Genomic DNA, 15,060 nt, shown 5'->3' with positions numbered 1-15,060 from the left:
ACTAATAGAGGTGGTCAGATGGGAAATATCGTAACAGAAAATTGGGCCAGTGCTAAAGAGGGAGGCAGATTCTCTGGGAATAGTAAAATGTTCACTGTTTCCATTTTCCAAATCCGGTTACCCTTGGGCTGTGTCTTTGATGTTAATGTAGCTAAACCCCCAGTGAGATTCTCAGAATTTTATCAGAGGAAACAGACGCAGAATGCTGGGCTCTCTCATTGCCAGCCTCCCTAATCGGGAAGAAACTCACAACGGGCCACTGAGTGAAACCCAAATATAAAGCTGTCAATATTGTTCTTTGCCGGGATGGAGTCTTGCCTATCTCCACATCAGCAATACCTCCCAAGGCACATCGCTATCCAAACTACTACACTTTTATTGGGCTACATTAATATTCTAATATTTAAAAGGCTCTCATTTGTGCTCAGAGGAAGAGAAGTGATAAGGATGTTGGAAAATGAGTATGGACATCATCACTCTTGCTTTTCCTGTCTCCTTTCTCTTAGGTAGAAGGCAGTAGATCATTGAGGACAGTAGATGCACAATGTGCACCTGTCCCTGAGATGTGTTCCCTCCACACGTTCCCCAGTGCCTATCATCCATCTGCCAGAGTATGAGAGTGAAGGTGGACCACACGCCATCCTGTGGTCAGGTGAAGAGCCCAGGGAGGTGGCAAAGCAGAGCACAGAGTAGCATCAGACATCACGTGCCTCTCCTTCCCCTGGGGGAATTATGGGAAGGCTACTTCTCAGCCTGTTTTTCCAGCTCTGGCTGCAATATATAAATAAATAAATAAATAAAATACCACAGGCTTCAACAAGAGGCATTTATTTTTCACAATTCTGGAGGCTGGTAGTCCAAGAACAGGCTGCCTCAACAGTCGGGTTGTGTAAGAGCCCTCTTCTGAGATTCACTGTCCTCATACAGTGGAGAAGGAGGGCCCTGGTGTCTCTCATTTTAAGGACACTAATCCCATCATGGAGTGCCCCACCCTCATGACCTCCTCAAACCCTAATTCTTCCAAAGGCTCCACCTCCGAATACCATCACATTGGGAGTTGGGACCTCAACATATGAATTTTAAGGGGACATGGACATTCAGTCCATAACAAGACCATTGGAGGATTCTTTCCAAAGATCATTTAAAATAAATGAACCCATTAATGCTCTTAATTTGGTGATCTAATGACCTCATCTGATAAGAGAAGCACAGCTCGATTCCTGAGTCTAGAGTCAGGCCAACTTAAACCTCCCCTGGAAAGAAATCAATGCATGACCTCATGTGTAATAAGCTAATGAACACAACTGTTGGAACGGCTAATGAATCCATACAGCTCACGTTGGAACCCAGACATGACTGGTGCTTCTCACCCCTGCAAGAACATAGCCCAGTCATTGATTTGCTCAACCAAGGTAAAGGGCAAAAATTAGTAAGACATGCCCATAGAAGCCATTCCTTTCTTTTTATAGGAATTCACTGATATTTACATTTTTTCCTAGGCGACAGATACCCATTCACCTTAGTCTAGGTTTCCAAAGAGCCCTGGCCTAGAAGGTCTGCAGAAGCTGGATGCTCACCAACCAGAAGCAGGCCTTGCCTCTCTGGCCTTCCCCCAGGGAGCTCTGGACCCAAGAGGCTGAGGGGGCGGACAAGAGCGGAGCCCCAGGGGACAGGCCTCTCCTTGTGCAGGCGAGCTCCTGCCACGAGCCCCATGTATGCAGGGACAGTGGCCAAGGCCTGTGGGAGCTCCAGCTTTCTTGGATCAGCCCCACTCCCAGTCTTCTCTTCCCACTCTATCCACTGCGGTGGAGACTCACACAGCCTCATTTTCATGGAGGATTTGGTTCACTGCCCTCCTCCATCGAAGGAAGTGATGTGTGCAGAGCAGACATGTTTCCTGGGAGCATTCCCAGCCAGATTCACTGAGGGCTGGGCTGTCTTGGAATCCCAGAAAGACTGACATGGGGTGACGGCCCCTGCCAACCACCAAATCTAAATCAGTTTAGCAAGGAGGCACTGGGGCTATACGTTTATTTACAAATCACAGACAAATTAACCTTTTGAAGACAATCTGCCAGGCATACGATCCAGATGTCCCCCTGCTGCCTACAGGATGGATGCCCTGGGCTCATTCTCTGAACCTCCTGACCTCCTACGTGTAGTCCCCTGTGCCCCACCTCACTCAGGGCCCTGGCCGCCAGCGAGAAATGTAATCCTTCTCCACCAAAACCATAAGGAACTGGCTTATTAATTAAGATCCCCAATGTTTTTAACCATTTTGTCACCTCCAATGGCTTCATGACCTCCTTCCCTGGGCATTTTTGGCAGCCCCAGTGGGTGGAGCTCGGGTGCTGGAAACAGGGTCCAATAGCAAACCACTGCAAGTTGCATTATAAGGATAATTTCCAGACTTCCTGTTTACAGATCATAACACTGCAACGGGGCGCTGTTCTCATGTTAAACTCCCTGAGAATGCAAACAGCTCTGACTCACTCTCTTTCTGGGTGTGTCTCAGTCTCTCTGTCTCTGTCTCTTTGTCTCTCTCTCCATCTCTCTCTCTCTGTATATACACACACACACACATGCACACACACACCATGTGAGCCACGTGGAGCATCTTGAGAATGCCTTGTGTTTGGTTAGATGGCTTACTTACAAACAAACAAAAACTTGCTACTGAAGTATCCCTAAATGAGATCAAAGCCTATATACTACATAGGTTTTCTCAATACTTTTGTGCAAAAAAGAAAAGCCAAGTGCTTATCCCTGGCACACATTGTTTTTAAATTTTTGCCAAAGGGTAAAGCTCCCATGCATGATTGAGGAGATGTGGGTCTCATCAGAACCCATCAGCAAGACCCCAGCTCTGTGTTTGCATATCAGGACTCTTTCTGCTCACCAGATATAAAATTCCATTTAATTTATTTTATTAGGTTCACGTTTGAAAAAAAAAAATTCTATTCACATCGATTGCAACAAGATGAAACCTGCATGGGAATACCACTAATTAAAGATGCCTAGGGGGCACCTGGGTGGCTCAGTTGGTTAAGCGACTGCCTTCGGCTCGGGTCATGATCCTGGAGTCCCGGGATCGAGTCCCGCATCGGGCTCCCTGCTCGGCAGGGAGTCTGCTTCGTCCTCTGACCCTATCCCCTCTCATGTGTTCTCTCTCTCTCAAATAAATAAATAAAATCTTAAAAAAAAAAAAAAAAAAAAGATGCCTAGGAAACATAAGAATGCACACAGTATATTTTTTACAAATAATTTATATTGCGAACATATAAAACATATCTATGGATATAGATATTTATATCAATAGGTATATAAAACCTTCGGTAGATATTTCTATTTCTCACCCAGATCTCCAGTGGTTCTCTCCTTCTGGGCACACCTCACTGAAGTAAGATATACCATGTGACCTGCTTTGGCCAATTAAATATTAACAGAAATGAATATGTCTCCTCAAGTAAAAGTACACGGAGACAGTTTGTAATCCTCCACTGTTCTCTCCCTCTTCACGGCAAACCCTGGAGGCTGTCTGATGGCTGTTCTATGATGGCTGAGCCTCCATCAGCCCAGGCCCCTGAGTGTGGGAGATTGCAAATCCTGTCCCACATCCTCCCCCTCGGCGCACCCACAAGCCCTCACTACATGCGTGTCAATACCCTTCCACTCTGGCCCTGGACTCAGCCAGAGAGACGTGTCATCAGATCTCTCCATCTGCCATTAAGAAACTAAAATGACTTCGAAAGAGAGGCCCTTAAAACCATTAATTAAAGACAACAAGTAGGGGTATCCAGCTGGCTCAGTCAGGAAAGCATGTGACGCTTGGTCATGAGATCAAACCCCACACTGGGTTTAGAGATTACTAAAAATAAATAAATAAAATTTTTTAAAAACCACAACAAATACAAGGATACAGGTGAGTCTATTATGATTATTTGCAGTCATATTTCAGGTATTAAGCTTAGTATTTTCTCAATACATTAAGTTATGATGATTAATCAACATAACAGCAAGGCATTTATTGTTCAGTGAAGTTCGAGGGACTCTGACTGGACAGTGTTAAGAAAATCTGATGTCTGTTACATGCTAGTTTACTGGATGTACTTTAAAGACCAAAGATTTAATTTTTTCTAATGGTTTAATGATTGTTTTAATGGTTAACTACACTGGCAACCTACCCTGTCTAGAAAATCAATAAGCTGAAAAACAGAAATGCTATGTCACCATGAGAGTTTAGTTCCAATTTCTTAGGTCTATAAATGGGCAAAATTTGGGGGGTATTCAAGAGTTGTATGAAAGCATATGTGTGTGCACACTTGTGCACACATCCACACAGACATGTAAAGAAAAGCAGGGGTGCCTGGGTCGCTCAGTCGTTAAGCGTCTGCCTTCGGCTCAGGTCATGATCCCAGAGTCCTGGGATCGAGTCCCACATCGGGCTCCCTGCTCAGCAGGAAGCCTGCTTCTCGCTCTCCCACTCCCCCTGCTTGTGTTCCTGCTCTCGCTATCTCTCTCTCTGTCAAATAAATAAATAAAATCTTTAAAAAAAAAAAAACAACAAAGAAAAGCAGGCATTTATAACCTGTTACAGCACATTGGATGCTCATCACCACTGTTCTCCGAAAGCAGCCCAGGGTCACTCACTATCCAAAGATGAGCAAAGCAGGAGCACTGGACCCTTTCCAGGTAAACAGCAAGGGGGCAAGAAATCTACTTAAACACCACAAGAAAAGAACCATAACATCTTAGAAGCAAAATTTCAGTTGCGTCATTTCCAGGTTCTGAAAATAAACCTATTTTATATATATATATATCTCAGTAATGAATACATACTCTGAATAGAATCTTCAAGAAAGAGATCAGAGACATCACATAGCTCTTAAGACATTTGAAAGGGTCACAGCAGTGAAAACCAGAGCTTCTGTTTCCCAGATTATAGTTTCAGGCTATCGGTTGTAAGTGTTATCACTGAGGACTCTCACAGGTGCAAAAACCCCACTGCCCCATTTTCAGGAGCAGAAACAAGCCAAAATTGCCTCTGAGAAGTAACATGATGGCTATATGTACATTAACTTATTTCTGTCCATCAGTCAATTCACTGAAGAATATCTGAATCGAGCCACGAAAGCAATATAAAGCACTGAAGTCACACAATCCTCAAAGAGCATCAACCATCCGTATGCTAATTCTTATTAGGATGAACACAGATCCAGCGACCCAATTCAATACCTGGAACAGCCTCGAAGGTGAGCCCCATGCCCTGTGCCCCGGACGTGCCCCGCCTACCTGAGATGAGTGACACGGTATCTTTCTCCCAGGAGACGACGGTGACGTACGCCTCCACTGAGGAGGGGATAATGCACTTGAAGACCGCAACATTGCCTCTCATGGTTTTCTGGTCCTCCACACGGACTGTATAGGGCTCCCGTAAAACTGGAAGGTAAGGAGAGGACCCTTGGTAAGACACCTCAGCAGGAGCTCATTCTGGTATAAGGTCATTCAAATATATGCGCTGTAGCTTACATAGAGTAATTGTACCAAATACAGTCATTGGGGGAAAAAAAGAAGAAGATAGCAGGTGGGGAAGAATGAAGGGGGGGAAATCGGAGGGATAGACGAACCATGAGAGACGATGGACTCTGAAAAACAAACTGAGGGTTCTATAGGGGAGGGGGATGGGAAGATGGGTTAGTCTGTTGATGGGTATTAAAGAGGGCACGTTCTGCATGGAACACTGGGTGTTATATGCAAACAATGAATCATGGAACACTACATCAAAAACTAATGATGTAAGGTATGGTGATTGACATAACATAAAAAAAAAGACAACAGTGTGGTTTATTTGTGAAGGGGATGAAAGTGTTTAAGACATGAACTGCAGGTTTCTTCACTTTTTTTTTTTAATACATCTCTAGGAAAGCATCCATTTCTTCCAGATTATCTAATTTGCTGGCATAGAGTTGCCCATAATATGTTCTTATAATTCTTTGTATTTCTTTGGTGTTGGTTGTGATCTCTCCTCTTTCATTCATGATTTTGTTGATTTGGGTCATTTCTCTTTTCTTTTTGATAAGTCTGGCCAGGGGTTTATCAATCTTGTTCATTCTTTCAAAGAACCAGCTCCTAGTTTCGTTGATCTGTTCTACTGTTCTTTTGGTTTCCATTTCATTGATTTCCACTCTGATCTTTATTATTTCTCTTCTCCTGCTGGGTTTAGGCTTTATTTGCTGTTCATTCTCCAGCTCCTTTAGGTGTAGGGTTAGGTTGTGTACTTGAGACCTTTCTTGTTTCTTGAGAAAGGCTTATATTGCTATATACTTTCCTCTTAGGACTACCTTTGCTGTATCCCAAAGATTTTGAACAGTTGTGTTTTCATTTTCACTTGTTTCCATAAATTTTTTTAATTCTTCTTTAATTTCCTGGTTCATTCATTCATTCTTTAATAGGATGCTCTTTAGCCTCCATGTATTCGAGGTCCTTCCAACTTTCCTCTTGTGATTGAGTTCTAGTTTCAAAGCATTGTGGTCTGATAATAGGCAGGGAATGATCCCAATCTTTTGGTACCATTTGAGACCTGATTTGTGACCTAGGATGTGATCTATTCTGGAGAATGTTCCATGGGCACTAGAGAAGAATGTGTATTCTGTTGCTTTGGGATGGAATGTTCTGAATATATCTGTGAGGTCCATTTGGTCTAGTTGTCATTTAAAGCCTTTATTTCCTTGTTGATCTTTTGTTTAAATGATCTGTCCATTTCAGTGAGGGGGGTGTTAAAGTCCCCCATTATTATTGTATTGTTGTCGATGAGTTTCTTTGCTTTTGTTATTAACTGCCTTATATAATTGGCTGCTCCCATGTTAGGGGCACAGATATTTACAATTGTTAGATCTTCTTTTTGGATAGACCCTTTAAGTAGGATATGGTATCCTTCCTCATCTCTTATTACAGTCTTTGGTTTAAAATCTGATTTGTCTGATATAAGGATGACCACCCCAGCTTTCTTTTGGTGTCCATTAGCATGGTAAATGGTTTTCCACCCTCTCACTTTCAATCTGGGGATGTCTTTGGGTCTAAAATGAGTCTCTTGCAGACAGCATATGGATGGGTCTTGTTTTTTTATCCAATCTGATAGCCTGTGTCTTTTGATTGGGGCATTTAGCCCATTTACATTCAGGGTAACTATTGAAAGATAGGAATTTAGTGCCATTGTATTGCCTGTAAGGTGACTGTTACTGTATATTGTCTGTGTTCCTTTCTGGTCTATGTTGCTTTTAGGCTCTCTCTTTGCTTAGAGGACCCCTTTCAATATTTCTTGGTAGTGCTGGTTTTGTGTTTGCAAATGCCTTTAGTTCTTGTTTGTCCTGGAAGCTTTTTATCTCTCCTTCTATTTTCAATGACAGCCTAGCTGGATATAGTATTCTTGGCTGCATATTTTTCTCATTTAGTGCTCTGAATATATCCTGCCAGTCCTTTCTGGCCTGCCAGGTCTCTGTGGATAGGTCTGTTGCCAATCTAATGTTTCTACCATTGTAGGTTACATATCTCTTCTCCCGAGCTGCTTTCAGGATTTTCTCTTTGTCTCTGAGACTTGTGAGTTTTACTATTAGATGTCGGGGTGTTGACCTATTTTTATTGATTTTGAGGGGGGTTCTCTGTGCCTCCTGGATTTTGCTGCCTGTTTCCTTCCCCAAATTAGGGAAGTTCTCTGCTATCATTTGCTCCAATATACCTTCTGACCCTCTCTCTCTTTCTTCTTCTTCTGGGATCCCAATTATTCTAATGTTTCATTTTATGGTATCGCTTATCTCTCAAATTCTGCCCTCGTGATCCAGTAGTTGTTTATCTCTCTTTGTCTCAGCTTCTTTATTTTCCATCATTTGGTCTTCTATATGACTGATTCTCTCTTCTGCCTCATTTATCCTAGCAGTTATCCCATTTTTGATTGCACCTCATTAATAGCCTTTTTGATTTCGACTTGGTTAGATTTTAGTTCATTTCTTCAGAAAGCGTTTCTCTAATAACTTCCATGCTTTTTTCAAGCCCAGCTAGTATCTTTGAAGTGATGATTCTGAACTCTAGATCCGGCATCATACTAATGTCCATATTGAGTAGGTTCCTAGCAGGCGGTACTGCCTCTTGTTCTTTTTGTTGAGGTGATTTTTTTCCATCTTGTCATTTTGTCCAAAGGAGAACGGATGAATGAGAGGACAAACTGCTAACAGGGTAACAATGTCCCCAGAAAATATACACTAAACAAATCAGAATAGACCTGAAACTGGAGGGAAAGAAAGGGAAAGAAAGAAAAAAGAAAAAGAAAAAAAGAAAGAAAAAGATCAAAACAAATAAAAACAAAACAAAACAAAAAAACAGAATATGATCAATATGATCAGGCTGGTGCATAGATCAGTGCCACACACTAGATTTGGGGCGTATTTTGGTCTGTTAAAAGAAAGTGCCTCCCAAAATTTTAAAGAAAGAAAAACTTATATATGTACAAAAATAAGGGTTAGTACGATGAAGGGATGGAATATGACTGTAAAGATGAAAATTATAAAAGATTTTATAAAAGGAATTGATAAGAAGTTGGTTGAAAAAAGAAAGAAGAGGATTAAAAAGAAAAGGGGGGGAGAGAATGTGATCAGCCAGGAGATTAGAACAAAGCCATACACTAGAGATTTAGGGTATATTTTGATCTGTTGGAAGAAACTGTATCTCAAAATTTTAAAGAGAGAACAACTTATATATATATATATGCTAAAAATAAGGGTAACTACTATGGATGGATAGAATATGACTCTAAAAATGAAAAATAAAAATGTATTTTAAAAAAGGGATTGGTAAGATGTTGGTTGAATAAGGCAAAAAGAAAAATTCAAAAAAAAAAAGTTAAAAAAAATTAACTTTGAAAGACTACAGAATCATGGTAAAAAAGCCATGGATGCTATGTGCAGTATTCCCCTAGTGCTGGAGTTCTGCCGTTCTCATTGATCGGTGAACTTGGTCTTGGCCGGCTGTTCTCGCTGATCTTCTGGGGAGGGGCCTGTTGCCGTGGTTCCCAAATGTCTCTGCCGGAGGCGGAAGTGCCCCGCCCTTGCCCCCTCCCGGCTGAGTCATCTGCTCGGGTTTGCTCTCCGGGGCTTTTGTTCCCTGCGAGCTTTCCGTACAGCTTTGGAGGCGGAGAGTGAAGATGGCGGCCTCCCAATCTCCGCCCCGGAGGAGCCGAGAACTCGGGGCCCCGCTCCTCAGTGCGCCCCCAGAGAAAAGCCGCCAGTCACTCCCGTCTCCCCGGTCTCCGGCCGCACTCCGTGCTCACCCGGCCTGTGACCGCGCATTTCTATCTCTGGCACCCGACCCGGTCTGGAGTCTCCAAACCCAGCAGATCCCTGAGGTGCACTCCCGCGCGGCTCCTCCCGGGGGAGGAAGGGGAGTCTCCCCGGATCTGCCGCTTGTTGGGTCCCTGCTGGAGGAGCAGGGGCCCGACTGGGCCGCGGATCACGGTCAATGGCCACCCCGAGCTGAGAGCCCGCGCCTGGGCTCCGCCTCTGCAGCTGGCTTCCCTGCTCGTTACCTGGGAGCTCTGCCGCCCTCAGGCACCCCCGGTCTTTCTGTGACCCCGAGGGTCCCGAGACCACACTGTCCCACGAGGGTTCCACCCCCCGCTTAGCCACCGGAGTGACGTCCCTCGGCGGAGCAGACTTTTAAAAGTTCCGATTCTGTGCTCCGCGGCTCTATCACTTGCCAGAAGCGGCCGACGGAGGCCCCTTCCCCGCTGTCTATCCTCCCAAATATCACCTCGGATTCACTTCTCTGCACGTCCTACCTGCCAGAAAGTGGTCGCTTTTCTGTTCAGAGAGTTGTTGCTATTCTTTTCTTCAGTCTCCTGTTGAGTTTGTAGGTGTTCAGAGTGGTTTGATCCCTATCCAGCTGAATTCCTGGGAGCAGACGAGATCCAGGTCTCCTATTCCTCCGCCATCTTGCTCCGCCCCCAGCAACCACACTGTTTTCTAAATGGCAAGAGCATTTCTAAAAACAGCTCATTCTGCCCCCTCCATGCACCTGGAAGTGTAAAGTAGCTTTTTTTTTTTTTAATTTTATTATGTTATGTTAGTCACCATACATCATTAGTTTTTGATATAGTGATCCACGATCCATTGTTTTCATATAACACCCAGTGCTCCATGCAATACATGCCCTCCTTAATACCCATCACCGGGCTAACCAATCCCCCCTCCCCCCTCCCCTCTAAAACCCTGTTTGTTTCTCAGGTCCATAGTCTCTCATGGTTCATCTCTCCCTCCAATCCCCCCCCCCATTTTTCCCTTCCTTCTCCTAATGTCCTCCATGTTATTCCTTATGTTCCACAAATAAGTGAAACCATATGATAATTGACTTTCTCTGCTTGACTTATTTCACTTAGCATAATCTCCTCCAGTCCCATCCATGTTGATGTAAAAGTTGGGTATTCATCTTTTCTGATGGCTGAGTAATCTTCTTATGATCATAGGACACTGCTCTCCCTGTCCCCTGAGGACAAAGGAAAAATTTTCTGACTGTAAAGAAAGAGTTTAAAAAAAAATCAAGAAAGGCAACCTCTCCTGGGAATTCTTAAAAACTAGGTGACAGTTAAAGTAACTCTGCATAAGTGATTTTTTTTTTTTTTTGACAGTTGTAAAATAGTCTTAGAAACAACTACTCCACTTCCCTTGGCTTAGGGAAGGATGCTGCTTAGGGAGCCTACCCCAGCACCTCCAACAATAGGAGTAGCCCTAAAACTCTCCAAGGGGACATCCATGAGCTAGATGTCTGGGTTAGAGGCAGGGTGGCAGTGGGGTTCAGGGCCCACCCTGCAAGCCCACCTGCCTGGGTTCATAGCGAAGTCCATCCACTCCCACAGTGAGTGAATGCCCTTGCCATCTAGACAACAGGGATTTTGATGATAAATCTACCACTGGGGGAATGCAATGACTCAGTCAGTTAAGGTAGGTACAGCACTCAGGATGGTGCCTGCCATGAGCAGGTGGGGTAAGGTTATGGATACCAGCAGCGAGAACTGGATCCACACCATCACCCAACAGGAGGAAGATCTTTGTCTCCAGGATAAGGAGAAATCAGGCTCTAATCCAAGCCATGCCTCACCCCAGTTCAATAAATATGGGTGCAAGCCTCACTTCTCCCAAGCTTTATTTTCCTCAAACTTAAAATGAGGGGGTTGGGACAGGAAGATTCTCAAAGTCTGAGTTTTAGAAGTCTCTGGTTTTCTAAGATAGCCACAGAGACCACTTCTCTCATCATCCATTCAGCGTTCTTCATGTTTTAGCCATTTACTGGACAAATACGTGTCAAGAAAACTGGCTGTGGAATTACTTTTTAAAGAAATCAGCATACCAATGAAAATAGGAATGAGTTTCTAAAGGGTAATCTCTTAATTGGCAGAGGTGAACGTTCTAGAAGAAGATTTTTAAGATGGGCGCTAGTTCTGTGATATGCTGAGTATTTTAGTATTAAAGCATGCCCTTATTCAGAGGATTGCTCCCCAAGCCCCGCTTTTAACATTAGTATTTAATATTTTCCTAACTTGGAGAATTTTTTTTCATTCCTGTCTCAAACCAGAGAGATTTTCAGAAGTTTGGGACTCTCCTGAGACCCCCATCTGTGCACTCCATAGCAGTCTGATGCGATGTGCCAAGCACTGCTTGCCAAAAAGTCCCCAGGGCAATAGCTCAGGGTGCTCAAGAGCCTGGCCTCAGAAACATTATCATTATACACAGGAGCAGGAACTGACTTTGTACAGGAAAATACCTCGATCAGTAACACTTTGGGGAGGGCGGAGGTCCATAGTCATAGGTCGGAAAGAGGCGACAAAGAAGTAAAGTAACCAAACTCGTTAATAAATGAGGATTGGGGTGTGGTGGAGGGAAGAAGACAGAGGAGAGGAAGGGGTCGAGAAGAGAAGAGGAAGGGACTGGACAACCTGGCTGAGGGCCGAAGAGTCCATTAGCACAGGGATAGGTTCACCGGAGCAGGTGCAGGAATCCAATGTAAGTCTGTGTGTTTGCAGGATGCTGGCTGTGAACTATAAAATCACTTCATCTCCTCAAACTTCCAGTGCACTCTGCTCCACACAAATGGCTCAGGTGGAGGAAATTTTCATGGAAATTAAGGCCAGGGAGCCTACTTCTCTGTCCCAGCCAGGGAAGAGCAGGGACAAGAGAAGATGCCCATAGAGAGATAGAGGAAGCGCCTTCCCAGCGGGCATGCAGTCATGCGCTAGGTGCCGGTCACCAGAGCCACAGAGAGGGACCACATAGGGACTTTCCCTGTTTGCATCCAAAGTCCTGCACCCTCAGAACTCCTCAGTCCAGGCCTCCCACACATACCATGGGGCACCCTCTCCCTTTCAACTGCCCACTGCTCTCACCTGCACCCTCTATCCCTCACGTCAGCCCCAAAGAGCCCAGATTTTCTTGAGGCCGGGATACAACCTGGGTGCACTGCACTCCACTCAGCGCAGAAAGAATAAGGCATGGGAGGAAATACTCCACTCCCTCACTAGATTCTTCTTCCCACAGGGAGCCTTTAAAAAAATTACTGTAGAACTTCTAACAATGCTTGGCATATAGGAGTTATAGTAGGTGCTCAATAAATGCTTGGAGAAAGAATAAATAAAAATCACAGAGCTTCCCTGTTGCAAGTATTTTTAACCCTATTGTAGAATATAATCATTATCTTTTGTTTTAAAAAAACAACTTGGGTTTTCATTACAGATCTCCACCTTATTAATGAAAATGTTTCTTCCTGAGGCCCCCACAACTTAAGAAGCCAACACTGCTATCTATCGGAATATACCTCTCATAGCACAATACAAGTATCCCAGGATCACAGTAAGCCTCCCCAAGGCACATGGTACATCTAGTCCTTACTACCACTACTTAGGGGAACAGAGACTAGACTACAAACCTAAGATCTGGGCAAAAACTAAATGTTATTTTAAACATGATTGACATTTATATTACAGGATAGGGTAACCTAAGCCTTGCACCTTGTGTCCTAAGCTGGGCTCTCCCCAGAAGCAGGCTGGAGCTGAGGAGCTGGGAGAAAGTGACTGACTGTAGACATGATCCCAGGAGGACCAGTGAGAGAGAGGCTGGGGATGCAGAGCAGGGCAGGGTCAGCAGCTAAGCCAGGGTGTGATTTCAGGGCAGTCCCAGCCTCCATCTGATCCCTAGGGGAGCTGTGAATGTGAATTACACTTAGAGCTCCTCTCACTCCATGCCTAGAGCTGGAACTTTATCCTTAGAGCAGTCTGGCGCTGGCTCAGGGCTGGTCCCAGGGCCCAGCATTCCCAAGCACTCCCCACTCAGTGCATATGAAGCGACTCCAGGACACCAACCATCCTCTGAAGTCTCTCTGTGTGAGCTCTCAGCAACCAGCACGCAGAGCCAAGGGATCTGACTCAAGGGCTGCCAATTGTGTCCATGATGGTCCTCTTAGCCCTCCTTAGTCAAATTTACAAGCTTTGAAGTCTTTCCATAAGATCTAATGTGGTAAGGGGATGAGAAGAGAGAATCTACAGTGATGTGGCTTTGGGGCAAATTCAGGCACATTGAGTAAGCAGGGATCTCAGGGCTGATGTGCATTTGGAGAACCCACCCCTCTCTGTTAGACTTCATCCTTTCAAATGCAAAGACCCTTTAAAACATAAATATGAATAAACAAGGAATAGTCTCATTTCATATTCTACTATGAAAATGAATTTAACCAAGTCAGGCCAAGCACATAACTCCTGGGGCCCAGAGCAAATTAAAAATCCAGGAGCCCTTATCCGAAGGGGTACATGCACCCCGATGTTTATAGCAGCAATGTCCACAATAGCCAAACTGTGGAAAGAGCCAAGATGTCCATTGACAGATGACTGGATAAAGAAGATGTGGTATATATATACAATGGAATATTATGCAGCCATCAAAAGGAATGAGATCTTGCCATTTGCAACAACGTGGATGGAACTGGAGGGTATTATGTTGAGTGAAATAAGTCAAACAGAGAAAGACATGTATCATATTATCTCACTGATATGAGGAATTCTTAATCTCAGGAAACAAACTGAGGGTTGCTGGAGTGGTGGGTGGTGGGAGGGATGGGGTGACTGGGTGATAGACACTGGGGAGGGTGTGTGCTCTGGTAAGCGCTGTGAATTGTGCAAGACTGTTGAATCTCAGATCTGTACCTCTGAGACAAATAATGCAATATATGTTAAGAGAAAAAAAAAAGAAGAAGAAGAAGGTAGCGGGAGGGGAAGAATGAAGCGGGGGAAATCGGAGAGGTGGATGAACCATGAGAGACGATGGACTCTGAAAAACAAACTGAGGGTTCTAGAGGGGAGGGGGGTGGGAGGATGGGTTGGCCTGGTGGTGGGTATTGAGGAGGGCACATTCTGCATGGAGCACTGGGTGTTATGCACAAACAATGAATCATGGAACACTTCATCTAGAACTAATGATGTAATGTATGGGGATTAACATAAGAATAAAAAAAAAAAATCCAAGAGCCCTTATTTACAAAAGAGGGGAAAAGGCCCACGAAGATACTAGAAATATAAAACTTTTTCCTTCTTCTGTGGTCTTTCTCCCAACCTGTCATAGTGTTTTTTATTTGCTGCTCAATGTCACACTCCCTGGGATGCAGGACAGACACTGAGCAGGTGCACACCATCACAGGAGCTCTGGATCCCACTCCGCTGGGCACACGCAGCCCACCAGCCACAGGGCTCCTCCTGCCAGTGTCTGGGCTGACGCACCATGCCCCAGCTGGGGATGGGGAAGGCAATCTCCCTTCCCTGTTACCCCTCCCATGGTGGACAGGTGACCTCTAAGGGATTACAGCCTCCATGCTAACTTGGGGAAGGGGTGGCTTTCACCATGCCCCACTTCAGAGCATGTGCACAACTCCTACCCACACTCCTGCCCCAGCCAGGATGGAGGGTGGCAGTGGTTGCTGGACAGGGGCAGAGAGGAGAGGCCAGGCAGGGCCAGAGCACTCAGCTTCAGAGGGCCA

The 15,060-nt window shown here is 44.7% G+C and overlaps 1 protein-coding gene across 1 annotated transcript in view; it reads right to left on the bottom strand.

Annotated features, from left to right (window-relative positions):
• DSCAM (DS cell adhesion molecule) overlaps window positions 1–15,060 on the bottom strand; it is a 957,910-nt gene that overhangs the window by 629,155 nt on the left and 313,695 nt on the right. The window contains exon 4 of the mRNA XM_064577323.1: window positions 5,293–5,439. Coding sequence (XP_064433393.1) covers window positions 5,293–5,439 — 147 coding nt within the window. The remainder of the gene's footprint in view (window positions 1–5,292; window positions 5,440–15,060) is intronic.

Source organism: Mirounga angustirostris, unplaced genomic scaffold, assembly GCF_029215605.1.
Source record: "Mirounga angustirostris isolate CCGP_5_RB_7025 unplaced genomic scaffold, mMirAng1.0.hap1 SCAF_1, whole genome shotgun sequence".
Lineage (NCBI taxonomy): Eukaryota > Metazoa > Chordata > Mammalia > Carnivora > Phocidae > Mirounga > Mirounga angustirostris.
This window is presented reverse-complemented; position numbering and strand designations above follow the sequence as displayed.